The following is a 27976-nucleotide window of genomic DNA, read 5'->3' as shown; positions in this document are numbered from 1 at the left end:
GTTGTGTGATAAATCACATCATGACAGTTTTCGCCTACTAAATTCTGGAAGGTCAAATCTGCTGAAATTTACTGTGGGAAAAGACCAGGTAAAAGGCAAAACATTAGTAATTCAGTGTGGTAAAAACTGATTCTGCATGTTATGTCACGTTTTGCTTCTGAAAATTCGGAATAGGAAGTATTTACCACGCATGGTAAATACCTTACTCTGGGCCTGATTTGGGTGGGTAGATTAATGTCTATCTCTGAGTAAACCCCTGTTTGTGCAGGGGTAGAAATTATGAGTTTTGTTGTATCTAACTCATCCTATAATTATCGGACCGGTTAAACACCTCTACCTTCGGTAAATTTCGGAGTCTAACTTGGAAAGCATACAGTATTTACCTTATCATGCATATCTTGTTTCGTTAAACACCAAAATCGACATGTTATTCCCCAGAAACTTGTAATAGGTGTTAATTATCACATCCAATGAATAACGTACCCTGTGGTATCGTTATCAGGTGTGATAAATAGCATCTATATGAGTTATCAGAGCCTCTGAGGTAATGGTAGCTAACGTGTGTGATAAATATGTCACCAATTCTGCCCAAATTGTAATGAAGGACTAAGGGTAATCTACAATACCTAGTAAATACTGCACATTGCTAAGCGGTGTCTATTGGGTGTGGTAAATACTTCACTTCCCGTTCTATGCATAAACCAGACCCAGATGTGTTAAAAACAGATAAGAATACTACTTTCCAAACCAGTAGAACTCGTTTGCTTACCCCCAGACAGCTGAAATGTTGACTTTTTTTTTAACATTTAGGTGGGACTAGATAGAACATGCATTTTAGGGAACGCAAATGCATCTCTTCAACACATAAGCTATCTCGAATGAGCCGCAATAAATTATTTACTCGTCAAAGTCATTTCAATGTTCAGATGTACTTGTATCAAAAATCCATTCAGAACTGTAATGTGAGCTAAGACATCCGTTTTATTGAACTTTTTTTCTGTTAAAAGCAATCAAAGGTAGGAGTCTCTGGAGTGTCTCATATGTATTCGTTTAAAACGTGTATGCCAGTGATATTGTACGGTACAGCAGGATACTGGAAAATGAGGGCATTATAAACGATGTAAAAGTTGTAACAATGAAGAGAAAAAAACAGTCATCCTCTATGGTTAACGGAGCATAACTGTAAAAAAACACCCACTGAAGAGAGAGAGAGAACTAGGTTACGCCCAGTAGTAAAGAACAATCCAATCGACAGCTGAGCGCTGGGTGTCTCCTGGGACAGAGCTAAGTCCAGCCCTGTATTAGAAACTATATAAGCTGCAGCTCTGGGCTCGAGCAAATCAGCTGTGCACTGCTCTCCATTGACTACTGCAAACATGGTTCTCTCACCGCAGGACAAGGCCAATGTGAAAGCCGTCTGGGAACATGTGAAGGGGCACGAAGAGGTGTATGGTGCAGAAGCCTTATATAGGTATTGTCAATATTTCCCTCTTTCTTTGCTTTGCGAGGGTGTACTTTGCAATCGCTTATGTTACAGTGATTATTGTTTCAAAGTGCTGTAATAGAAAATACAGTTTGACAATTAATTATCAGTCGTATCACATAAACAAGCTAACTCTGTATTTTATATATATGCCTAGGTAAAACGAAGCGATTATATGCATATCTGAAGATTGCAAAATACCACTATGTAATTGATTGTTTGGGTGCTTGTATGTGGAGAAATACAGTACTATCATCCTTCATACACGTCCCACACACCACTTCTTTTTGATAGCTAGCAAACGCATACTTCTCAAATGGTCGCCTAACGACCACCGATAACTATGAACAAGCACTGGCAAAGCCAAAGAGTCTCACATTATTTTATTATTTATTTACGAACATTTGCGGTTTCATATAGGTCAACCTTAGCTCAATGGAATCAGAACACTTTACCAGCGAACCCGAAAAATATGGATAACAAGTAACAAAAAAAGAAGAGAAAAGCAACAAAGTAAACCCATAGGCATAACAATTAGAACTAGGGGAGAAAGGACAGGCAGGTTGCATTTTGGACAGACTGAATAAGTCAAAAGGGAATGCTGAGAAGTGATCATAGCTTCAAGCAAAGTGTCTCTCGAATAGGAGAATTGTGAGATATTTTTCAAATTTGGCAAATCTTGAGGTTGTATGACGAGATGATGAGAGAAAGTCTTGTTTTAGTTCCACTCCACAAAAGCCAGTTTACAGTTATGTGGAGAGAAGGAAATAAGCCACTCTTGGGCAGGAAGGTTGTATTTTTCGGTGAGATTGGAAGAAATTCAGTCTTTGTTGCATTGAGATTTAGGTGGTGATAGCCACTTTCAAGTCCTGTTGAGGGTGTTGGAGAGTAGAAAGATATAATTCAGGCAAGAAATCTTCAGGTACATCTGGATATTATACACATATTGGTGATAGTACATTTCAGAATCTCTTCAAGTTGTTTGAGATATAGACTTAAACAGGGTTGGAGATAGGATCCAGCCCTGTGGAACCCCTTGCTTTTGACCAATCTCACTAGAAACATGGCTTCCTATTTTAACTATTGCAATTGGTTGGATAAATAGGAAGCAAAATAGTTTAGGACTGCACCATTAATGCACATTTGTTCCTTCAGGATGTTAATCGGAGCTCGGTAGTTCACTGCATAAAAAAACGCAGCCAAGTAGGCTGGGCTAACCTGAATCGAGGATGCAAGAGAATCATCCACAGTTTGCAGTAGGGCCATTTCAGTATTGTGGCCTTGACTGAAACCAGATTAGAGGACAGAAGGGAGGTTAATTGCTTTAATGCAAAGGGATAGCTGTGAGACTACACAGCTTTCCAACCCCTCACCTTAAAATAAACATTTTAAAAATGATGGGAGAGTGCACAAGTTAGGAAAGAACATAATTTCAGAGCACAGAATGGAAGAGGACACAAAATGGCTTATGGCTTAGGGTGGAGAATGGGGAGAGAAGAGTGTATAAGATGGCAGGATAGGAGGGAACATATGGTGATAACAGAGGGGGTGGAAGCACAGGATGACAAAGCAGAGTATTAGTTGAGTGTAAGATCAGAGAGTGCAGAAGGTGAAGAGAACCAAATTGGAGAAGGGGATAAGTGGAGCACAGGATGGTAGGAAATATTGGATGGGAAAGCATCCGATAAGCTAGACATCAGAACAGATGAGAGTGTGTAATCTGTAACTCCCTTGTTAGTTTTCTTTTAGATTATACTCATGTTATATTTTACTCTTAGTGCCAAGACGTTTCAAGATGCATTTGTACTGTGAAAAGTAAATATAACGTAATGTAGCGTGAGACAGGCTGAAAGGATGAGAAAAATATTATGACAGAGCATCCAATGATGGGAGAAGACAATATAGGCAAGAACCTAAAATCGGTAAGTGCAGGGAATGAAAAGCACAGGATGGAAACAGCTGCATAATACAAAATGATGCCCCTCCCCACAGAATGTCCTAAAGTGCCCTTAACACCCCCATATCTCACACATTAGGTTTTAGACTACATGGGGCCCATTAAGGGTCTGTCCCCCTGTCCAACATGAGCTGCAGGGGCCTGCTTTACGCTCTTGATGTAAAAGCACAGAACAAAATAGAGAAAACATACGATGGAAGAAACAAGTTAATTGCATGTTCCCATAGTTCTCCAGAGTTGGCATTTTTCATCCATTATTGTGCTTGAATCATTCCCTATCATGAAGCTGAGAGTCCCTTGGTATCTTTAAAATAGCAGTAAAAGGCTAAACAGACCCTAAAAAGCCCTTAATCATTTTCATTTATTTGCACAACCACCTCACCAGAAAAGACCCAAACCTCTGCAGGAATGTAGGAGCAAGGAGAACACCACCCCTCCAAGAGTCCTCTATACCTCAGAATTAGTAGCTAGAGTGTGAAAAGTTCTTATCTGGTGCGTGAGCCTCACCAGGGAGGATGGAAGGTTCACATGGAGACGCTTCAAAAATGCCAAATGTAAAGAAATGCTGTTCCAGGTAAGTAATTTGTTTCTTCTCCAGCATTGGATCTTTCAATCAAAGATTTACGTGTTTAAGGTAGACTGGCAAGCAGTACCAAGCTCTAAGACTGGGGATGAGGCCACCCCTTACTGAAAACGTTTTGAGAACGGTTACCTTTGTGGCTGTTATCAGAAATAAATGCCCTTGGACCTCTGTGGTAATTTATGAATATATTATGCCTAGCAGAAAGAACTCTCACATGAAGAGTATAATCTCTTCCATCCCTGTGGCGTGTGTCCTGAAACCCTGAGGGGCCATTTATCGACCTTATGATGTACACTGCACGAAGGTAAACGTCAGTGTAGAGAAAAGCACGTGCTTCAAGGCCTTAAACACTGTTTTCCTGAAACCAAATGCCATGCATAGCTGTTCTGATTCATACGTTTCTGTGCTTATGGCAGCTTAAGTTGTATGCCTTGCCTGCAAATAACCAATGTTGAATTACTCTAAAAGAAACTCTAGAGAAAAATAGCGGGTTTGCTATGATTCGGAAAGACCTTCAGGCGTGAAACAAAACATTATTCCTAATAAAATTATTCCTTAAGAATAACTGCCTGCTACCACTGGAATTAAGGTAGCCTTTCCTGTGAATAAGGAGAATCCTCTCACTGAGTCTGCATAAATAGATGTGTGTCTTGCAGATGCCTTTCACGCCAACCTTTTCCATGCCTCTTTAATAAAGAGACGATAAGCTTATTTGCTCTACATGGCATTAATTACTTTGTTTTGACTTTATGAAACTGTGATCAAAACCTCATGTGTGGAACCCCAAAAAGATGCTAATTTTTGTGAACGATTCCACCTATGAGTAATTTAAGGAGTAAATGTGACGTGCAGTATGCAATATCTTTACAAAGTAAAAACACCCCTTTGTAAAATGAGCTAGACTGCGTTTAGAGTCTGGAAAAGGGGCTACAGAAATGTACAGAGACCCTCACCCATGGTACATGAATGGAGTCCAAATCCTATTTAAGGTATCACTTGCTAAATGTTCCCCAGTAATTAAATTGCTTTTTCAATTTAAGGCTTCAGAGGAGTTGCAGTAATGACTGTCACGTAAAAATACCTTCCTAGGGTTCGATTTGTATGGCCTTTTGCTGACTCAAAGCTGCACTGTCATCATACTGTGTTATAGACTACTATGCCAGTGACATGAAAGCACAGAGGGGCAGATATAACCCCTTCGCTGCCAGGCCTTTCCCTCCCCCACCCCCGGCAGGTACCAGGCCTTTTTTGGCTATTTGGGGCAGTTCGTGCTTAGGCCCTCATAACTTTTTGTCCACATAAGCTACAAACGCCAAATTTCTGTCCTTTTTTCCAACATCCTAGGGATTCTGGATGTACCCAGAGTTTGTGGGTTCTCTTGAAGGAGACAGCGAAATTAGCCAAAATACAGCGAAAACCTACCAAACCTGTGCATTTTTGAAAACTAGAAACCTAGAGGAATACAAGTCGGGGTGACTTGTAGGGCTCTCACCAGATTCCGTTACCCAGAATCCTTTGCAAACCTCAAAATATGGCAAAAAACACTTTTTCCTCACATTTCTGTAACAGAAAGTTCTGGAATCTGAGAGAAGCCAAAAATTTCCTTCCACACAGGGTTCCCCTGAGTCTCCCAATAAAAATGGTACCTCACTTGCATGGGTAGGCCTAGAGCCCGCAACAGGAAATGCCCCAAAACACAAAGTGGACACATCACATATTCCCAAAGAAAACAGAGCAGTTTTTTGCAACGTGCCTAGCTGTGGATTTAGGCCTCTAGCTCAGCTGGCACCTAGGGAAACCTACCAAACCTGTGCATTTTTGAAAACTAGAAACCTAGAGGAATACAAGATGGGGTGACTTGTGGGGCTCTCACCAAGTTTGCAAACCTCAAAATGTGGCAAAAAAAAAACACTTTTTTCTCATATTTCAGTGAAAGAGAGTTCTGGAATCTGAGAGGAGCCACAAATGTCCTTCCACCCAGCGTTTCCCCAAGACTCCAATAAAAATGGTACCTCACTTGTGTGGGTAGGCCTAGCGCCAGCGACAGGAAATGCCCCAAAACACTATCTGGACACATCAAAATTATCAAATACAAATATACCTGTTTTTGCGAGGGGGCACCTGCGTTTTTGGTCCTGGACTCAGCAGCCATCTAGGGAAACCTACCAAACCCAGACATTTCTGAAAACTAGACACCCGAGGGAGTTCAGGGAGGTGTGACTTGCATGGATCCCCCAATGTTTTCTTACCCAGAATCGTCAGAAAACCTCAAATTTAGCTAAAACATCAAATCTTTCCCACATTTCTGTGTGGGATCACTGCACTGAGACAAAGTTCCTACCACCCAACGTTCCCCTCAGTCTCCCGGTAAAAATGATACCTCACTTTTGTAGCTGGACCAACTGCCTATGACAGAGAAGAGCAAAAAACATGTTGAAATTGAGGGGGAACCAAAGCGGATCCAAAAGGTCTGTTTGAAAAAAAACATTTTTAGGCTGACAAGTGCAGCAGAATTTTTATCGGTATAGATGAGACAATGTTGTGTGGTAGGAATTGTGTGGATTCCAGAAGGTTCCATCACAAAATGTGAGAAAACTGTGTGATTTTCAGCAAAGTTGGAGGTTTGAAGGCATTGTGGGCAAGAAAATGGTGGGGGGTGCATGTGAAGCACACCACCCTGGAATCAACCAGATGTTTCGTTTTCAGATGTGTCTAGGTCTTGTAGATATTTTTACATGGCAGCGTCCCAAAATCAAAAAAGTGCAGCCCTCACCATTCCAAGTGGGACGGTTTTGAGAGTTACCAAGCTCTCATAGCCCAAATGTAAAACCAAAACACAAAATAATCAATTTTCCTCTTGCTTGCCGTGGGATAAGATGTTTTAGTGTGCAGGGGAGAGCTGAAAGACTGTTACCCCTTCAGTTGGGGTGGGGGCATAACCAGGCCCATGCTGGTTGGTAGCCACCACCCCACTAGTTTTTTTATCTTTTATTCCCTGGCATCTAGTAGACATTCTGACCCCCCCCAACCTCTTATTTTGAAAACAAAATCTTCCCTTGTCTCTGGTGGGCTTTCTGCCCCCCTTGGAATCAGTTGGACCTTCCAAAAATGGCCGATGTGCCCCCAAGGGGGGCAGATTTGGCTAACAGTAATGTGCCCCCATGGGGAGTGATCCTTGGCCAAGGGGTTGACCCCCTCAAACAAAACAGCCACCAATCCCTGGTGTCTAGAGGCTTCTGTCCCCCTTGGGGGCAGATTGGCCTAACAAGAATAGGGCGCTGTGCACCCACGGGGGGCAGAAATGGCCTAAATACAATTTGACCACCAGGGGAGCGAACCTTGTCTAAGGGGTCGCTCCCCTTACCAAAAACATAAAGTAAATAAAAAATATATATATATCCCTGGTGTCTAGAGGTTTCTGCCCCCCGGAGGCAGATCAGCCTAATTATATTAGGCTGATCTGCCTACAGGGGGGGCAGAAAAGGACTACAAATATATGCCCCACCGGGGAGCAGCCCTTGCCCAAGGGGCTGCTCCCTTTATGCGTTACTATTAAAAAAAAAGAAATCCCTGGTGTCTTGGGGTTTCTGCCCCCAGGGGGCAGAAATGGCCTAAAAATATTTCCCCCCCCCCCCCCTTGGGAGCGGCGCTTGCCCAAGGGGCGGCTCTCCTTATGCATAAGTATGATAAAAAAAAATCCCTGGTGTCTAGTGGGCAGAAATGGCCTACAATTAATTCCCCCCCCCCCCCGGGAGCGACCCTTGTCTAAGGGGTCGCTCCACACATATACATTTTTTTTTTATCCCTGGTGTCTAGTGGTTTCTGCTCCCCACGGGGGCAGATCGGCCTAATTATATTAGGCCGATCTGCCTGCGGGGGGCAGAAATGTCCTAAAATAATTTGGTCCCCCGGCAGCGACCATTGCCTAGCGGGTCGCTCCCCACACATAAAAAAATAAAACTAAACACATTTTTTTTATCCCTGGTGTCTAGTGGTTTGTGGCCTAATATCTGCCCCTGGGGAGGGGGGCAGAATTGGTCTAAAAATCATTTGGCCCCCTGGGGAGTGGCCCTTGCCCAAGGGGCGGCTCCCCTTATTGAAATGTGCACCAACCAAAAAAATCCCTGGAGTCTAGTGGGCATTTCTGCTGACCGATCACATCGAAGCGATTCCCCTTCCATCCCTGACTGGGGGTGTGGGAGGGCGGCCCTTGGGGGGAGCTCTAGCTCTCCCCCCGTGAGCCGGGTGCAGGACGAGCTGGTCTCGTCCCAGGCACATTGTAACCGTGTGCCTGGACGAGACCAGCTCGCCCGGGGCATCCTACAGGTTCACCCCTTAGTGTCCCCTACTGCTACCATGTGTGCACTGTTTTTAAAATACGGTGCACCATGGTGCAGGGTAGGGGGGCAATAGCATCATTTTTTTAACACTATCGATGTACTCTGCAGGAGTTTACTCCTGCAGAGTACATAGGGGCCCATTATAGCTAATGGTGTGCCCCCTTTTAACGCCTGCTCTGAGCAGGCGTTAAAAGTGCAGAAAAAAATGGCACAAGGAAATCTCTTAGATTTCCTAGCGCCATTTTTTTAGCCCCCCTAACGGGGGAACACCCCCCTTGCATACATTATGTCTGGTGAAATCATAATGTGGTGCAAGGGTTTACAAAGTGGCGCAATGCATGCATTGCACCACTTTGTGAATATGGCACATGGAAAATGACACTTTAGCGCTGCCTTATCATCACAAAACTAACACTAAGGCGGCACTAAGGGGCTCTTAATTATGCCCCAAAATATCTTAAATTGCTCTTACAAATCAGAATCCTTATAAGGCATTGACGAAGTAGAAAAAAGGGAGATGTGCTTAGGGTACACACCTTCCCTCTTGCATGATATTGCAGGGAACTTGTATATGGCCCAGGAAAATATTTTTTTTATTTTGTCCTGATAGAGGGCTATGAACGTTTACCCTAAAGGGTTGGCCTTTTTTAAAAACATTTTTTACAAAAAAGCAAAATAACACTTAAACTTCCTCGAAAGAAGTTCAAAAAAATTCTTCCCAGACTGCAAGGGTTGAACCTTGTTCGAGCTGAATGTCTGGCCCTCATGCTACTGGGATTGGCAGGTCAACATAGTGACGAGCCAAACATTCATTGACTATGGTATATTAATAGCTGAACCAGAAGCATTTTCTTTCAGTGTTGAAATTGAGTGTGCAAAAGTTATTCATCCAGTTTCTGAACTTCACAATATGTACCTCGGAATATTGGATTAAAATCAAGATGTCCTCACTTGATGAAACATTGTGCTTCTAATTAAATCACTTTACTTCACCGTACCTCGTTTTGATTCAAGCAATTAATTTTTCGATCTGTGCTACCTAGATACCTTACCAAACAATAATATTGCTCCACACATAACACCAATATTGTCCACATACAAAGCGCATATGACAAGCTGACGTCTCTTAATTCAAACACAGCAGTGATGTTAAGGCACTGGTTGTGCACTGACCGGGTGACTTAATATTTAAAATTGGCTACTTTTATCATATGGCATTGTAGGGATATAATCTATGCAATAAAGTGAAATAGAAAAATTCAATTAAAAAATATTTCTAAATTGAAAGAATCATAAGTTTTTTTATATGATGTCTGCATTGTTATTTACTCGCCAACTCTTGTAGTGACTGGGCTAGTAATTTAGTTTTTGGAGCTAAATCAGACTCTGGGCTCCACTCAGGCCCAACTCCCCTTATGAATTTGTTGACTTGCCCATCTCTAATAGGATATTAAAGAAAATAAAATCAAAGAATCAAAGTATCAGTATTAAAGAACAATAGGAAAATAATAACCCTACAACAGGTGGGACAAGAGCCGGCAGTATTTAGGATTGTAAAAAAAAATAGTTTAAGCCAACTCAAAATATTTATTTGTTTTATGTGATCTGTTTTTGCGATGTAAATATTTTTTGCATGGAATAAAGACATCCGTTTTACTTTACTGAAAGCGACCTATGGCAAAACATGTTGTGGCCTATCCCCTCCAACCTGTGGTGTACATGCAATCCTACCTCTGGAGGCCTTGGTTTTCCATATATAGACACACACACACATTCGCACACACAAACTCTCACAAGTGGTCACACTTAGGACTAAAGATCTGCAGACACATCTCTGGGTGTGATACTCTCCAGCTTATCTGGCTCTCACATGTGATATTTCTTTCATTGCAACACTTGGGTATGGCTGCCTGATCCAGTAAAACAGAAAGTCTATAAAACAGAGTTTACATCTGTGAGAAAGTAGCCTCTTTCTAGCATGGTTACCCCTATTTTTGGCCTGTTTGTGAGTGTGTGTCAGTGTGTTTTTAATGTGTCACTGGGATCCTGCTAGCCAGAACCCCAGTGCTCATAGATACAAACCTATATGTCAGTGTGTTTTTCCTGTCTCCCTGAGATACTGCAAGCCAGGACCCCAGTGCTCACAGTTTGTGGCCTAATGTGTGTGTTGTCAGTAGTGCTTGACTGTGTTTGACTGTGTCACTGAGGCTCTGCCAACCAGAACCTCAGTGGTTACACTCTCTCTGCTTTTAAAGTTGTCACTGTAGGCTAGTGACTTCATTTACCAATTTCAATTGGCACTGGACCCCCTTATAAGTCCCTAGTATATGGTACCTAGGTACTCAGGGCGTTGGGATTCCAGGAGATCCTTATAGGCTGCAGCATTTCTTTTGCCACCCATAAGGACCTCAGACAAAGTCTGCCACAGGCCTGCCATTGCAGCCTGCGTGAAATAGTGCACACACTATTTCACAGCCATTTTCACTGCACTTAAGTAACTTATAAGCCACCTATATGTCTAACCTTCACTTGCTGAAGGTTAGGTGCAAAGTTACTAAGTGTGAGGTCACCCTTGCACTAGCCAAGGTGTCCCCACATAGTTCAGGGCCATTTCCTGGGACTTTGTGAGTGAGGGGATGCCATCACACGTGTGCACTACATAAAGGTCAATACCTACATGTAGCTTCACAATGGTAACTCCGAAAATGGCCATGTAAGGTGTCTAAGATCATGGAATTGTCCCCCCATTCCAAATTTGGTACTGGGGAGCCAATTCAATGTACCCTGTAGTGCTGCACCAACTGCATTTTGCTCCTCCTTTGTCCTCGGTTCTGGGACACCCATGGGTGCTATCTGGTGCTCTGAGGGCTCTCTGAAGTGCTGAGAGTTCCCTCTTCCTACTCACACAGAGTTGAGGCCCCCAGGATCCAGGTAGCACCTAGTTGACGCAAAACACAATTTTGCCAGAACCAAGGCTTGTTGGGGGAATCCAGGGCCAAAACTCACCTGCATCCAAATTCACGATGTGGGACATCCTTTGCATCATGCAGGAACCCGCTGGCGTTTTCCTAGGGTGCATTTCTGCAGTCTTTGTCCAACCGGGGACTCTCCTTTTGCACCCTCTTCTTGGTTGGCAGGGGCTCCTTTCCTTCCAGAACTTCTTTTGACTTCTGGACTTGGTCTCCTTCCTTTGCAGGTACCCACTGTTTGTTGTTTGCATACTTGGTTGATTCTTGGAATAATCCAAATCATGAGGTGTAGTGTGTCCTAAGAAAACTTGCAGTACTTTACTCCTGCTTTACTAAGCAGGTGGGGTAATTTACTTACCTTTACTGTATTCTTACTCTCCTAGTGATTCTGCACACACTACACTTGTCTAGGGGGGAATTTGTGATTTGCATTCCACTTTCTTAGTATATGGTTTGTGTTGCCCTTAGATCTATTTTCTCCCATTGCATTCTATAGCATTTCCTATTGTTTGCACTATACTATGTCTAATTACGTACCTTATTTTGGTGTCTAGTGTATATATTGTGTATAATACTTACCTCCACAAGGAGTATTGCCTCTAAGATATTTTTGGTACTGTGTCACCCAAATAAACTACCTTTATTTTTGGTAACACTGTCTTTACTTGTGTATAAGTACTGTGTAACTATAAGTGGTATTGCATGAGCTTTGCATGTCTCCTAGTTCAGCCTAAGCTGCTCTACTATAGCTACCTTTATCAGCCTAAGCTGCTAAAACACTACTACTTCACTGATAAGGGATAACTGGACCTGGTATAAGGTGCAAGTACCCAAGGTACCCACTACAAACCAGGTCAGCCTCCTACAACATCACAAGCCTATGTTGTTAATAGATAATTTGCAAAAATTCCTGTGAGATGTCTTACGTACATGCTGATTGTCCACGAGGCAAAGCTTTTACTATTGGACAGGTTGACTCCTGCATTAGGGTAGAAAAGGCATATATTGCAAAACAAGGACTTGATTTATCAATGAATTGCGTTGCCCTTGCATCACGCAGGGTGTTACAAGGGCACCATAACCCCTAAGTCAGATTTACCAAGCAACACAAAGCCACCTTGCTTGGCCCTGGGGTGCTTGGCAGGGGCGGCTCATTCGCAATGGCAAAGGAGCGTCACCACTATGGCTGAGCCAGCACGTGCAGGGAGGGGTGGGGCTGGATAATGGGAAAGGGGATGAGGGGGAGTAGAGTTAGTGCACTAAGTGTGCATGTCAATTTGGCCAGCTGTCGTAGACCGGCCAAACTGACATGCGCACTTAGGTTTCTCCAACCCGGCTGTGTTGCCCAGCCAGGTTGGAGAAACTGTATGGACCACAATGCACTGTCTGAGTAGCAGACCAAGACGCTCAGACCAGTCCTGATGCTGCTCTCATGCTAGGTATAGCATGAGAGCAGCACTAGAATTGTGTGTGGTGCCTGTGCTGTTTTCCCAGGGAATGCTGGACAACAACCATTGAGGAAAGAGGGTCGAAGTATCCGGCGGCAGCAGCAGAAACAGGTACTTTAAATAAAATTATTATTTTATTTTCTCCCCAAATCCTCCTTTCCCCTGCACCTCCCCTTGAGATTTGTGGCGGCAGCCTCCGGTATTGGTTAAGTCTGGAGTAATGCAAGAAAGCACAAGCTACTGCCATGCTTTAGTCTGCCCTAGGAAGGTGTTCCATGGGTGGAGTGTGGGTATTCTCACGCATCCACCCATGGTTTTTGGCGCATTCCCAGATTTACCAAGAGAGTTGCACCTATGTGTAGGAAACTGGCTCTGTTTATACTATATCAAAATGGCAAATAGAGTGCACTGAGTCCAGGGGTTTCCCAGGGGCTTAACAGAGGCTAAAGTAGATAATACTAATGCTCTCTTTTGTGGTAGTGTGGTCGAGCAGTTAGGCTTATCAGAGGGTAGTGCAAATAATTTGTTGTACACACACAGACAATAGAAGAAGCACACACTCAATGGCTTAACTCCAGACCAATGTTTTTTATATAGCACAAATCTATTTTCTTAATTTATTATTAGAAGACTCAAGTTTCAGATAAGTACTTCAATAGTTTTGTATCTCACACATATAGCAATAGCACTTTGTTTAAAATAGATAAGTTGTACAGTTTTTAAATATTGGCAATTATCTGTTTTAAAAGTTGACACTGCAATTTTTTAGGAACAGTCCCTGGGGGGAAGAAAGGTTAGATCGACTTGCAGGTAAGTACAACACTTACAGTTCCAGTCTCCGGGAGTTAGGAAGTCCACAGGTCGGGGTTCAAGTTAACTCCAAACACCCACCACCAGCAACAAAGGGCCGGACAGGTGCAAAGGTCAAAGTTCAGGCAACATTCATATGGGCTCCTATGGAGACTAGGGGCACATATATGTATTAACCTATATGTTCATATATATATTAACCTAGATTCAGATCTGCAGGCAGGTAAGTACCCGCTGTGAGAAAGTAGCTTCTTCCTAGCATGCTTACTCCCATTTTTGGCCTGTTTGTCAGTGTGTTTTTACTGTCTCACTGGGATCCTGCTAGCCAGGACCCCTGTGCTCATAGTTTGACACCTATTTGTCAGTGTGTTTTTAGTGTCTCACTGGGATCCTGCTAGCCAGGACCCCTGTGCTCATAGTTTGTGGCCTATGTGTGTTGTTAGTATGCTTGACTGTGTCAATGAAGTTCTGCTAACCAAAATTCCAGTGCTTATGATCTCTGTTTACCAAATTTGTCACTATAGTTCCATGACTCCACATTCCAATTCAGATTGGCATACTGCAACCCCCTTATAAGTCCCTACTATATGGTACCTAGGTACCCAGGGCATTGGGATTCCAGGAGATCCTTATAGGCTGCAGCATTTCTTTTGCCACCCAAAAGGAGCTCATACAAACACTCCTTCAGGACTGTCACTGCAGCCTGATTGAAATAGTGCATACACTATTTCACAGCCATTTTCATTGCACTAGGTAACTTATAAGTCACCTATACATCTAACCTTCAGACCCTGAAGGCTAGGTGCATAGTACCTGTGTGTGAGGGTGTGAGGGCACCCCTGCACTCGCAGAGGTGCTCCCATGTCATCCAGGCCTATTTTCCCGGACCTCATGCATGCCAGGACGCCATTATAAGTGTGCACTACATATAGGTTAATACATATATGTAGCTTCACAGTAGTAACTCCGAATATGGTCATGTGAGGTGACTAGGAACCAGAAATTGTACCCCCAATCTGATTCTGGTATTGGGGGGCCAATTCCATGCACCCTGGGGGCTCCACCGTGGACCCTCAGTAACTGCCATACCTGTCTTCTGAGGTTTTCACTGCAGCCCAAGCTGCTGCCACCTGCCCACCTGGGCAGCCCAATCCCAGGAAGGCAGAACAATGCATGTCCTTTGGGACAGGGGTGTTACACCCTTTCCCTTTGGAAATAAGTGTTACAGGGATGGGAGGGGGTTCCTCCCAGAGCCTTTGGAAGTGCTTTGAAGGGCACAGATGGTGCCCTCCTTGCATAATCCAGTCTACACAGGTTCAGGGAACCCTCAGTCCCTGCTCTGATGCGAAACTGGACAAAGGAAAGGGGAGTGACCACTCCCCTGTCCATCACCACCCCAGGTGTGGTGCCCAGAGCTCCTCCAGCGTGTCCCAGACCTCTGCCATCTTGAATCCAGAGATGTGAGGGAACAATGGAGGTCTCTGAGTGGCCAGTGCCAGCAGGTGACGTCAGAGACCCCTCCTGATAGGTGCTTACCTCACTAGGTGGCCAATCCTCCTCTGAGGGCTATTTAGGGTCTCTCCTGTTGGCTTTTCCTCATATAACGACTTGCAAGAATTCACCAGAGTTCCACTGCACCTCTCTTTTCGACTTCTGCCAAGGATCGACCGCTGACTGCTCCAGGACGCCTGCAAAACTGCAACAAAGTAGCCAGAAGACTACCAGCTACATTGTAGCGCCAAATCCTGCTGGCTTTCTCAGCTGTTTCCTGGTGGTGCATGCTTTGGGGGCTGCTTGCCTTCATCCTGCACGGGAAGCCACAAAGAAATCTCTCGTGGGTCAACAGAATCTTCCCCCTGCTCCAGCAGGCACCAAACGTCAGCGTCACCGGTACTCTAGGACCCCTCTCATCCTGTTGAGCGTGGCCCCTGGAACTCAGGTGGTGGACCCAAGTGACCCAGACTGTCCAGTGGTCCAACTGTCCAAATTTGGAGGAGAGAGATTCTTGCCTCCCCTCTCCAGACAGTAATCCTGTGCACCGTGTGAACTGCAGGTGCTAGGGCTTCTGTGCACTTTTGCAAGGAATCCTTCTTGCACAGCCAAGCCCAGGTCCCCAGCACTCCGCCCTGCATTGCTCAAATCCCTGAGTTGACCTCCGGCTTCTTGGGACCCTTGGTTGTAGTGTTGAGATGACTGCTGTGCTCAGTCTTCTTGAACCAGTGTTCAAGGACTTCTGCACGTGCTGCCTTCTTGGGCTCTCTGTATTGCTGAGCGCCCCCTCTGTCTCCTCTCCCAAGTGGCGACATTCTGGTCCTTCCTGGGCCTGGGCAGCACCCTTTTTCTTCAACCATGACCTTTGCAGCTAGCAAGGCTTGGTTGTGGTCTTTCTCCAAAGAAACAACGCTGCATCCTCCAGCACTCTGTGGGACATCTTCTGCATGAAGGAGAAGTTCCTAGCACCTTTCATTATTGCAGAATCTTCAGCTTCTTTCATCCAGAGGGAGCCATTTTGCACCTTCATCCGGGGTTTAGTGGGCTCCTGCCCCCCCCCCGGACACTTTCACAACTCTTGGACTTGGTCCCCTTCCTTTGCAGGTCCTCAGATCCAGGAATCCGTCTTCAGTGCTTTGCAGTCTGTTGTGGTCTTTGCAGAATCCTCTATCACAAGTTTAGTGTGTTTCTGGGGTAGTAGTAGCAGTTTACTCCTACTTTTCAGGGTCTTGGAGTGGGGTATCTTGGACACCCTTAGTGTTTTCTTACACTCCCAGCGACCCTCTACACACTACTACCCTAGGGGTCCATTCGTTGTTCGCATTCCACTTTCTTAGTATATGGTTTGTGTTGCCCCTAGGCCTATTGCATCCTATTGTATTCTACAGTGTTTGCACTACTTTCTGACTGTTTTACTTACCTGATTTTGGTTTGTGTGTATATTTTGTGTATTTTACTTACCTCCTAAGGGAGTATATCCTCTGAGATATTTTTGGCACATTGTCACCAAAATAAAGTACCTTTATTTTTAGTAACTCTGAATATTGTGTTTCTGATGATATAGTGCCTATCTGATATAAGTCAGTGGTTCCCAAACTTTTTTGATCTACGGCTCCCTTGACATGTTGGCCATTGGCCGCGGCTCCCCATTATGTTGCTTTTGTTTGGCAGGCGGAAGATGTAAGCCCAGCCTCAGGAGTACTTCCATTTTTCTCTCTAAAAATAATTGGGGTGAAGCCGTGTGTGTGTTCTTGCCCACGTCTGTGTATTCTTGCCCCCTGTCTGTGTGCCTGTGTCTACTGTCTGTGTGTTCCTGCCTACTGTCTGTGTTCCTGTTTACTGTGTCCTGATACCTCCAGTCTGTGTGTTCCGTCATCTTGTCTGTGCCCTCATGTATGTGTTCTTGCCCCCTGTCTGTGTTTTCTTGTCTACTGTCTGTTTGGTTCATGCCTCTTGTCTGTGTGTTTCTGCCTACTGTCTGTGTGTCCTTGACTCACGTCTGTTTATTCATGCCTCCTAACTTGTTCTTGCCTCGTGATGTGTCCTCGTGCCTCCTCTGTTCTTATGCCTCCTGTCTGCTGCCTCTTGTCTATGCCCTCACGCCTATTGTGTGTGCTCTCATGACTCCTGTCTCAGCCTCATGTATGGACAATCACGCCCAATGTCACTGCGGACACACCTGGTCTATTCTGTCTATGAATTTTCTATCTGCTCTCCCCTATGTAAGCAGACTCAGAGTGTTACTTCCAGTGACCAGATAAGAGAGAAAATAGATGAGTAGCCTGCCTCCCCACTTGCAAGGAGCAGGACAGTTTCAAGCATGCATTCCCAAAAGGCTTGTACAGTGCTGCAGTTGCACACAAACTGTCTTTCTGTCTTTAAAAAAGTGCACATCTTCGTTGTGATTTAAGTTGCAAAATATTCCTGCTTGTGCCTGCAACAGCCCAGGTCTAAGGACCTCTGATAGACCCCAGCAGTATCAATTGCATTAGCACTAGTAGCCTGCAAGTGTTTTTATCCCTTCTAAAGCCTTAAACCTAGAGGTATTTCTCTAAGCTTAGATGGGACGCAGTTTTGCTGTCCAACTAAGTTGTACTTATGCTGTCGACCTAGGAAAGATGATATGCTGAGTTTTCCCTAGTGGTTTCATTTCAACAACCTATACACAGATGCACGCAGTGGGTTTAAACCCGCTGGCAAGTAGCTGTTTTGTTTGCTCCGTGAGCAAAGAAATCTCCTGCATGAGATGGAGACATGCACATTGCTTCAGGAGTCTGTCATTCGCTTATTAGTTCTGTCCTTGCTCCTGAGTACCACACTGCCTCGCTTACAGGGTGTATTTTGGGGAGCAAATGTCTGTTTTGCCATATTTCTGCAGGCCGCTTTGGTTCTGGCATTGAAAGAAAGCTGTTTCTTTGAAGCTTGATGCTGAACAGGCCTTCAGAACTCCTCAACTGAGGAACACAGTGCGTTCATAACTGAAGCCCATTAGAACGCTGGTCGCAAAAGATAGTAGCACTCCAAAACCTAAAGGGAAAGAACTGTTAAAAAGATTAACAGATAAGCTAAACCTTAACTCATGGACTGACTAAATCATAGGTAGAGCATCTGTACAAACACCCCATTAATTGGAGGTCAAATAGAAGTGCTAGGAAAAAGTAGCAGACTGGTAAATAAAGCCTTCACCCCAGTGTTAATTCTTAATTTCAGTGATTGCATCTGTTCGTTTTAGAATTCGCCACCGCCTAATGTAGAAGCACGAATCACCTGCACGATTGCTGCATTTTTACCAATTTCTTGCCTGGAAATGTTTGTTTTAAGTCATCTACTTTGGGTCCTGCTTTTTTTCTGTAAACCAAAGGGGCATTTTATAACCAAAGGAACACCTGTGTTAGGAGGTTTTGCACTTTAAGTACCCTTAGTTTGGCACTGCTTGAGAAGAGTAGAACCTTATGATGTTCTGTTGAATATAACATACGGCCGTTGTAAGAGCATGCAAAATAACATTCACTCACCTGGCCAGAGCATTTATAATGCATAACGAAGTGGTTCCCGAATTCTCTCCTTGGGGCACGGCACCCCTGGCTAGTTTTGATGGCGCACAGGGGTGCTGTGGCGCACAGTTTGGGAACCACTGCCTTAGCGTCACTTTAGCTTCAAAAACTGGGGGCACTCCAGAAATATCAGTATCTCTTGGAGCATAGACCTTATGAGGCTTAGGATAAACAGAGATAAATTGTGAGTAATGTGTTTCTCAATGATTTCATATCTGTTTCCTGCTCCTTTTTTCGTTCTTTTCTTTCTCTTCTTTTAGAGCACAGTAATGAATTTAGGGGAAGAACAAATTATTAGTTACTTAATATGCGTCAATAAGTTGTGATGACTTTAACCTTTCTGCCTAAATAATTAAATTAAAAAATATATATATATATGGATATATATATGCTCTATTTTTATATAAATTGTCACATTTTTTATCTTCTTTGGTGACTTTCTTGTTTAGCTGTTTGGTTCAGTTAAGTGTTTTACACTCTGTTCCTTTGCAAAGCCTTCCTGCTGTGTGTCATAGCTACCAAAGGGTTGAGCTGAAGGTTGAGTAATTAACTCTGACGGGACCCAAGGAGATAAATCTGAGTGCATTGCACAATAGGGCCCCAACTTTACCATGTAATGCACCTAAGCCCATATTTAAGAAAAGTTAGCACCGCCACTGCACCATTTTTTGACCAAAAAGCAGTGATAACCTAGCACCATATTTATATTTTGTCACTAGACCAGTCTAGTGACACAAATCTAGCATTTATGTCATTTTTTGGGAGTGTCACCCAATCTTGCATCGTTTAAGGATAATGATATGAAAGGTAGTCGTTCCCGCCTAAACAATGACGCTAGGTCGCTAGCGCCATATTTATAAACCAGGCGATAAAATATTACGTGCCAAGGAAAAATGGCTCTAACACTGCCTTGCATCAAAAATGTAACACCTGGCCAGACCAGGCACTAAAGTGATGTTCAGCACAGTTACATGGATAAACACATTGCAAACACCTTGGAGTCCACCATGGTGTCACTATTTTGAGCATCCAGGGGCAAGAAACTGGGAAGGAACGCTGAACAGGAAAGAAAGCCTACCGTTGACAGGGAAGGAACATTGCACGGAAAAGAAAGCCCACCAGTGCACTGAGTGCTGTTTCTAAATCTAACATACCCATGCACCAAGGGAAAAAGCAAAGCCCATACAAAAAAACAACCCACTGAGAAAAGTATGCTCCTGGTGCTTCTCAGCCGGGGACTTCAAGTTAGGATCCTGGTGGTGATTCCCCTGTGGGAGAACACCCACACAGACTCAAGCAGGCTATACTGTGTCTGGGCATAAGCATTGCAAATTCAGCAACCTCAGGCCGGTCCAGAGACTCCACCCATACTCCCAAATAGTTAAACAGGAGAGTTGAGGATATTTAAATACCTGCCGCCCTCTGGTACTCTCTATTCTGTTCCAGAAAGGCGATGCAAAAGGCAGCAACATTCATTTGGGCACCCCAAATGTGTCCAGGAAAGGTGGAGTGCATGGTTTGGGTAGTGGTCAGCAGAATTGTATCTGTAATGGATGTAGAGTTGAGATTTAATGAGGCAGACAAACTAGTTCTAACCCGTGAAAGAATGCCTGTTGTTACCCAATCCACTGCCTGGTGGAAGAATGGAAACTCAGTGTGTGCTACAGCCATAAGAACAAAGCGAAACAACGGCAGACCGCTTGCAAGTGAACGTAGCCAATAAACTGCAGCCCTTGCTTTTTCATGGAAAGTAGTGAGGGCTGCATTACTGGGATTTTTGCTGGGTTACCGGATGAGTACCACAGCTATGTTAATCGACTCTCAAGGAGGTAGGAGAGGGGATATTGCTTTTATCTCCATGTAGAACTCCCTAATGTTGAACTTCATTTTCACACTATCTCCTTTGAAAGGTTGAAAGAAGCACTTAAAATTATATGACACACCTTTTATGAAGCGACCTGCTTATAGAAACACACTTCGTCGTTGACAACCCTGAAAGTGGAAGGAAAACAAGTAAAATTAGCCCGTCCATGACAGCTCACCTCCTAATTAGGGCAGATTCCTGGGGGAATAAGTCCATCCACTAAAAACATGACATGCAGACGAGGTTTAACATGGAATGGGATAAGGCAGCTCTACCTAGACCCTTCTCTGCCAACGTCTTTGATGAAGTTCCACTCTTCGAAAAAAACAACTCCTGCATAAGCAAAATGCCCTCATTTACAGAGAAGAGCGCAAGTGGCTGAAGTTGTCTGCCCTGTTGCCGCAAGCTGTATGCTGTGGCGGGTGGAAGCAAAATGTAAATGACAGTTGATCAGACCACTGAAGGAAAAAGGCTAGTTGAAAGCCCCTGCACGTGTGTATATTGTATATATTATTTAAATAAAGTGATTTGACTAGTGCCAGACCTTCTAATGTAGACACACATACTTTACAACATAAGGTGATATTTTTAGACATTGAATGGTGTTTACTTGAAAAAAAACTATTCTATTCCTCAGGAGATATGGGCATTTTTTGACAACTTTATTTTGCGCCTTCTAGAAAAAGAACAAATAGTACAGAGTTAACTGCATAAGAAAATGCTCTTGTTTGTTGTCCTGTGAAAAATAAAATCATAAAGCACTTATCTTTTTATTATTTTGACGACCTTTATACTTAGGCGTATATGCAAACTGCAAAACGTAGAAATATAATAGTTTGCATAGGATCTTACAGTTCATGCAATTTGGATTCAGAACTCCTTGAACACATGAACCTGCACTAGACTAGTGGTTCCCAATCTTCTGACTTCTGTGTACCCCCCACCTTTATCACTACTGGAACCCGGGGACCCCCACTGAATCATTATTGGAATCCGGTGACTCTCCCAATGAGTCATTTTTAGAAGCCGGGGACCCCAGCCTAAACATTGTCGAGGGCTGAAGCCCAAAACAGTACACAAAAAATATAGAAAAAAACATTTAGACACATACATAAATGCTAACAGATTTTATTTAATTTGCAAACAAATATAGACAAAAAATATTTGTAATAGGAAGGTTGTAGCTTTTCTAAATTCAGTTTGAAGGCACACATCGTCCATACTATATTCTGTTTGATGCACCTACAATGCTCCCACAAATCAATCTGAGGTTACTAATTTTTAGTCTACAATTTCAATTACTTGACATGTACAATAAGTTTTAACATTTTTAATTGTACATTTAGTCACTTATTTATATACACTTTAATAATCTGTTAATATTTAGGGGCATATTTATACTCCGTTTGCGCCGAATTAGCGCCAAAGTATGAGTAAAGAGCGTCATTTTTTTGCGTGAACGCCTTCCTTGCGTTAATGAGATGCAAGGAAGGCGTTCCCGTCTAAAAAAATGACGGCGACGCAAATGCGTCGTATTTATACTCCCGGGCAAAAATCACGCCCGGGAGTGGTCGGGTCAAAAAACCCCGCATTTGCGCCACTTTTTAACGCCTGGGTCAGGGTAGGCGTTAAGGGGCCTGTGGGCGCAAAATGAGCCCACAGGTGCCCTCCCCTGCCCCCAGGGACCCCCCCTGCCACCCTTGCCCACCCCAGGAGGACACCCAAGGATGGAGGGACCCATCCCAGGGACATTCAGGTAAGTTCAGGTAAGTATAAATTTTTTTTTTTTTTGGGTGGCATAGGGGGGCCTTATTTGTGCCCCCCTACATGCCACTATGCCCAATGACCATGCCCAGGGGACATAAGTCCCCTGGGCATGGCCATTGGGCAAGGGGGCATGACTCCTGTCTTTACTAAGAGAGGAGTCATGTAAATGGCGTCTGGGCGTCGTTAAAAATGGCGCAAATCGGGTGGAGGCGATTTTTTGCGTCAACCTGACTTGCACCATTTTTAAGACGCCCTAGCGCCACTTTTCCCAACGCCGGCGCTGCCTGGTGTACGTGGTTTTTTTCCACGCACACCAGGCAGCGCCGGTCTGCTTGCGCCGGCTAACGCCATTCAATAAATACGGCGCCCGCATGGTGCTTCAGAATGACGTTAGCCGGCGCAAAATTTTTTGACGCTAAACTGCGTTAGCGTCAAAAAGTATAAATACGGGCCTTAATTTTCTAAGCAGTCAAGGATCCCCTGAGGAGGCTTCACGGACCCCCAGGGGTCCCTGGATCACAGTTTGAACTAGACTGATGTTTTACATTCAATATATCTGCTCAAGTATAAGAACATGTAATTTGAGTCTTTTTAATTAAATATCAGCGCATGTACTCATTAAAGTGGTAACGTTTTATTTGTTGGAATAAAAAGTAGATTTCTCCCTGCATTTGATGTCATGTAATTTACAATATTTTATTACCAAACACTCAATTTCCTGATAATAGCAAGGTAGGAAATTACTCTATTTCTATATATAAAATGACAAGTCCATCTTCCTCATCAACATTTACTCTTAGTGCCCTTTTCTGATTTTATGTTTTTGTTAATTTTTTCCTTCACAGGGCATTTCTCTGTGATCCTCAAACTCAGACTTACTTTGCTGGAAAGGACCTGAGTGAAAACTCCGCATTTTTACATAGTCATGGTAAGAAGGTGATGTGTGCTTTGACCAACGCCATTGCCCACATTGATGACATTGATGGCTGTATGAGCAAGCTCAGTGACAAGCATGCCCATGAACTCATGGTGGATCCTGGCAATTTCGATGTAAGTCCTACTCTTTATCTTCATCTCAGATTCACCAAAAAGACGACCTTTTATTTGATCTCTTATGGGGAGGGAAGGATTTTATTGGGTCAACTTTGATTTTATTGATTTAAATGCTTTCCTATCTGTCCTAGTATACAAATGTTAGAATACATACAAAGTTATATTAAATGTTAGATGGTGTGGAGCTCATGGTGCCTCGTTAATAGAGTGAGTTGGACCTGTAAGGGAATTCATCGGTATTCTGGCAGGCAGGTGATGTTGCCAAATTTTCACATTTCCATCGACATCAATGTGCTGCTGGCTGTGGAAAATGGCCTCTGTAGAAGCGCATATTTTGGGCTGAATTTACAGGGCCCTGGCGCCACCGGAGCATCACTTTTCGTGTCTCTCCGGTTGTGCTGTGCACTCCACCGTATTTACAAGGTGGCGTTAAGCCACTTTTTTGGGCTTAATGCCACCTGGTAAATATGGTCCCTTCTCACACAGAACTTTGCGTGGAAGGGGCGAGCAATGGGTGTTGCTGTGGGTGTTCCACAGCAGCACCCATTGCCTTTTGACTGTGCCCAGATTTACAAGATTTCATAAATGTGAGGCAGCGCCAAAATCAAACGCCACCCCAGGGGTGGCGTTAGCGTGGCCAACATGGAGAAATGCTTTCATTTTTCATCATTTTTTGCTCTTTCTATGTGTGCTGCATTTTGCAGCATGCATAGAACGAGAAAATAGCCATTGAAGATTGTTTTTGTGCAGGAAGGTGTGGAAGGTGTCCCATCCTGCACAAAAACAATCTCCGCTGCAATGCAGCCATCCTTGCACCATGGCACAAGGGTGGCTGAGTTGGCGCTCAGCAGCAAATTTAGCGCTGCCGCAGGGAGAAACACAGGGATGTACCATATTCTTGTTAATATGACGCATCCCTACGTTCCTAAAGTGACACAGCATGGTGCTGCCAATTTTGGCACAGTGCTGCTCTGCGCTTTTTATTGTAAATCAGGCACCCTGTCTTTTGGCATGAAAATTCCAATCTAGTTATTATATTAGGTAATTTTGTAGTAATGGTGTTTTATTTTGCCTTTCAGATTCTGGCTCATCATATCCTAACTGTTTTGGCCATGTTCCTGTCTCAGCTGTTAACCTGTGCCAATCATCGCTCAGTGGACAAATTCCTGTCATGTGTGAAGAACGTCCTGACTAGCAAGTATCGTTAAATGAAGATGTAGCAGCAAGAGAGACTGATATGTTCTGCGACATACATTCTGATCTATGAAAATATAAATGCCCCTCCATAACAAAATAAAAAGTTGTGAAATAAACATGTATTTGCCAATTTCAAGAAGCGTTGAGTTGACTTTGTGAATCCCTTGTATTTGGAAAAAGAATGTTGGGTAAACACTTCGCAGTCAAAATTTGATTTCTCGAACTTGAACCTTAAGCCTAGTAATGGGACCACGTTTCTGACTAGAAAGAATATTGCACTCATTAGAATTCAGTGCTCCAAACCATATATTTGATTGAAATGTAATTGTATTTATCTAGCGCTTACTCCCCCCATGAGGCGTTGAAGCGCTTTACAGTGAGTAGCATGCTACTCCGGAACCCAAGGTTAGTAGTTAATGTTATTTTTCAGGTATAGGAGAGGTTGTAATCTATGAAATGAGGTGTCACCTAATTTCGTAATTACAATAAGAATGATGACCATGGGCTGGCAGTTTGGGCTGGAGATGGTCCCCTGGGGAAAGGGTTCAAGATTGGTTTGCATGTGGCTGGGTCCAAACTGGAATGGTATGGCGAGCAAAAAAAAATATTTATTTAGCCCCAGATCTGTGATACATTGCCAGCATTCCATTCCTCATCTGTTCTTTTTGCATTTGTTGCCCTAAGTCGGAAGAGGATGCCCAGATGTAGGTCCCATGCTTGCTCTTCCACTGGATTCCAGCTAGCCTGGCTGATGACAGGTGATACCCAAACAGGTCCCAGGATATTTGTTTCAAGTCCAGGGAAGACCTGGTATGGCAGTTCGGGCAGGACTATTACCATGGGGCGAATGGGAGACTGATTTGCATATGGATGGCTCCTAACTTGGGTAGCGTGGTGGACAAAAAAACAATAGATTGGGGTGCAGCTCCAAGTGATTGCCAGTGGCTGAGATCAATTCAAGCAAGCCATCCATCACCTTGTTGTTTTTGCACAAACAGAAGGCATGCAGAGATTGGAAGGTACAAAGATGGTCACTGGAGAAATAAAGGAGGGGAATCAAGTGGATGTATGTCGAGGTCAATTTTTCACACAGGGTTTTAGGAATATTGTGGAGGAAGTCTTTTGGATGAGATAGCAAGCAAATGGAGGTTGTCAACTGTAGACAGAAATGACATTATATATAGTGCTTCATATCCTGGGCATGCAGCGTAAACATGCAATTCAGAGTACACATGACATTTAAACATTAAGAGGCCAAGCTTGTTGTGAGCCAAGATTAGGACAGCCATTTAAAACAGTCTGGAGAATCCCAACCTTGGCACAGGATCTGTACGCTAAACAAGGGTGTCGTAGTTGGACTCTTGCTCTAGGCAAGACTTCTGGTTTAAGGATGACAGTGCTTATGTTTGTAGGCGACTATATCGATCCTACAACAAATCGCAACTGTCGTCCCAACCCTCCCGGCTCACAAGCAGAACCTTACCAAGAACCCAAACAGTAAAAGGTGATTTGTGGCAGCCTATACACATGGATTCAAGAGTGTGACATCTCAGGGAGTGTCGTGGTTAAACGGAGATTACCCCTTTTTCACATGAACAGCATGTCTCAATCAAACACAGGCAATGAAGAAGATGCAGTAAGATTTCAATGAGTTTTATTTTAACAAAACTGCAATCTACGATAAGTTGCATGGGCTGCAATGATTGGGATAATGAACAGTGCAAGAAACAGAATCGTAAAGACAAGAGTCATTAATACAAAGACCGCCACCATCTTCCAATAACATGAAATGACATGAAGTTTGAAATATGCCCAAATACCCTAATGTCATGTACCTAATCTTTAACCTAGAAGAGAGCTAGATGTGTTAAACCTAATCTGCCAATGCCATGTCCATGAGAAGAGCCCCCCCAACCCTCGTTAGGGACACGAAGATTGGGTCAGCATCAAGGCGACGTGCAGCATTGATAGCAGCGATGGCATCTGGTCGGAAACCCTCTGACTATCTAAGTATGGAGTATTTATACGGATCTGCTTGGACCCCTGACGTATGTCTGTTCCCAAACAATAGATAACAAGACATGCCTGGGACGGTAATTTATATAAACAATTCCCTCAAAAGCATGAAGAGGGAAAGTACCTAAAGTGAACATTTACAGTTTGTTTATCTTTGTTGCTTGCTATTGACGCCTTAGCGCGGTGGCACTGATAACGCAAAACTAAAACATGGGCCTAATTAAAAACAAGGCAGCCATCTTAAAAGAATTAATTAAATAAATGCGCTAAAACAGAGCAAGCTGAGTAGGGTAAAAGTCACTAGGTGGCGGGGGCACGAGTCTGCAAGCCAAGGCTAGGCTAACTCCTGTATCCCATTAAAACAAACTAGGATTCACTACACCCTCCCCATTGCCGTAACATGTATGACGTCATAGTCGTGACGCCACCGAAGGTGAATGAATCAAAATGCTAAAAATGCTCTGGACTAAAAGCTAAAAGCATAAAAACTAGATAAAAAAATCACATTTAAAAACGTGTTAAAAATCAGTAGCTAAAAAACATACAAAGAGACATGATGTCGACCATGACAAGCACAGCAGGCCAAAGTAAGAGCAAGGAATGCAAATATTGAATTTGGTATTATAAGCCAATAATCAAATTGTCTAACAATAGTCATGATCTTGAAGAGCATCTTCAAAGCCATCAAATGGAAAGGACCTCAAGAAAGAGGCTACAGATCAATCACAGGATAGGCGGACGGATCCACGGAGCAGTAGTGCATAGTAGTCTCTTGTGCAGGTCCACCTGCAGGAGTGGCATCCTCCATAGTGCCAAAGAGAGCCAGATCGTTCATCAATTGTGGCTCAAAAGTGGCCTCACGAATCAGCCTTAGTCTCAAGGGGCATGACCGCGAATTAACCCTAATTGGGGACATCAGCAGTGCTTGGTCCACAGGAGGCACTGGCTTAACAGCAAGACACACCATAGGCAAGTGTTCGAACAGGCACCATACACAGCGAAAGACAGGTTGCACGCACCATAGGAGTGGTCAGTATGACAATGACTAACCATGCTCCAATTCCACCAGCAAGAAAGCATTGAAGACCTGAACCATGCATTCACGGCAGAGTTGAGCTGGTGAGAGAGGCTCCATTGCTTTGCGTAGCTGGAAAGACAAACCACTACGGATCAGAAGAAATAGCAGTAGTATTCTGCCAATCAATGCCAAAATTATAGGAAAGCCGCCAAACACACTTGAAAAGAGTAAATGGATGGCAGATGGGATCACTCCGAAGACAGTCTGGAAGATGGACACAAATCCAGACCCAACAGCCTTAAAGAAATGGACGATGCCAGTAGTGCTTGAGGCGCTGAAAATTCTGGACACGAGCTCTGCAAAGTGCTTGGGGAAGTTGGTATTTAATAGGGATTGTATCTTGGCTGATCATCCCGCAATCTGGAG

The 27976-nt window shown here is 43.8% G+C and overlaps 1 protein-coding gene across 1 annotated transcript; it reads left to right on the top strand.

Annotated features, from left to right (window-relative positions):
* Positions 1 to 1315: 1315 nt before the first annotated feature.
* On the top strand, positions 1316 to 24655 carry LOC138261574 (hemoglobin subunit alpha-2). The gene is made up of 3 exons (XM_069210659.1): positions 1316 to 1471; positions 23112 to 23316; positions 24399 to 24655. Exons 1-3 carry the CDS (start codon positions 1377 to 1379, stop codon positions 24525 to 24527), a joined length of 429 nt encoding a protein of 142 aa, XP_069066760.1. The 5' UTR covers positions 1316 to 1376; the 3' UTR covers positions 24528 to 24655.
* The last annotated feature ends 3321 nt before the right edge of the window (positions 24656 to 27976 follow it).

The sequence above is a fragment of the Pleurodeles waltl genome, chromosome 10 (assembly GCF_031143425.1).
Source record: "Pleurodeles waltl isolate 20211129_DDA chromosome 10, aPleWal1.hap1.20221129, whole genome shotgun sequence".
NCBI lineage: Eukaryota > Metazoa > Chordata > Amphibia > Caudata > Salamandridae > Pleurodeles > Pleurodeles waltl.
This window is presented reverse-complemented; position numbering and strand designations above follow the sequence as displayed.

What these genes read in the sequence shown, in the direction of transcription:
- LOC138261574 (XM_069210659.1), top strand. Translation starts at nt 1,377, where the DNA reads ATGGTTCTCTCACCGCAGGACAAGGCCAATGTGAAAGCCGTCTGGGAA. An exon ending in GGTGCAGAAGCCTTATATAG is followed by an intron (nt 1,472 to 23,111) that starts GTATTGTCAATA and finishes TTTCCTTCACAG; the next exon opens with GGCATTTCTCTGTGATCCTC. An exon ending in TGGATCCTGGCAATTTCGAT is followed by an intron (nt 23,317 to 24,398) that starts GTAAGTCCTACT and finishes TTTGCCTTTCAG; the next exon opens with ATTCTGGCTCATCATATCCT.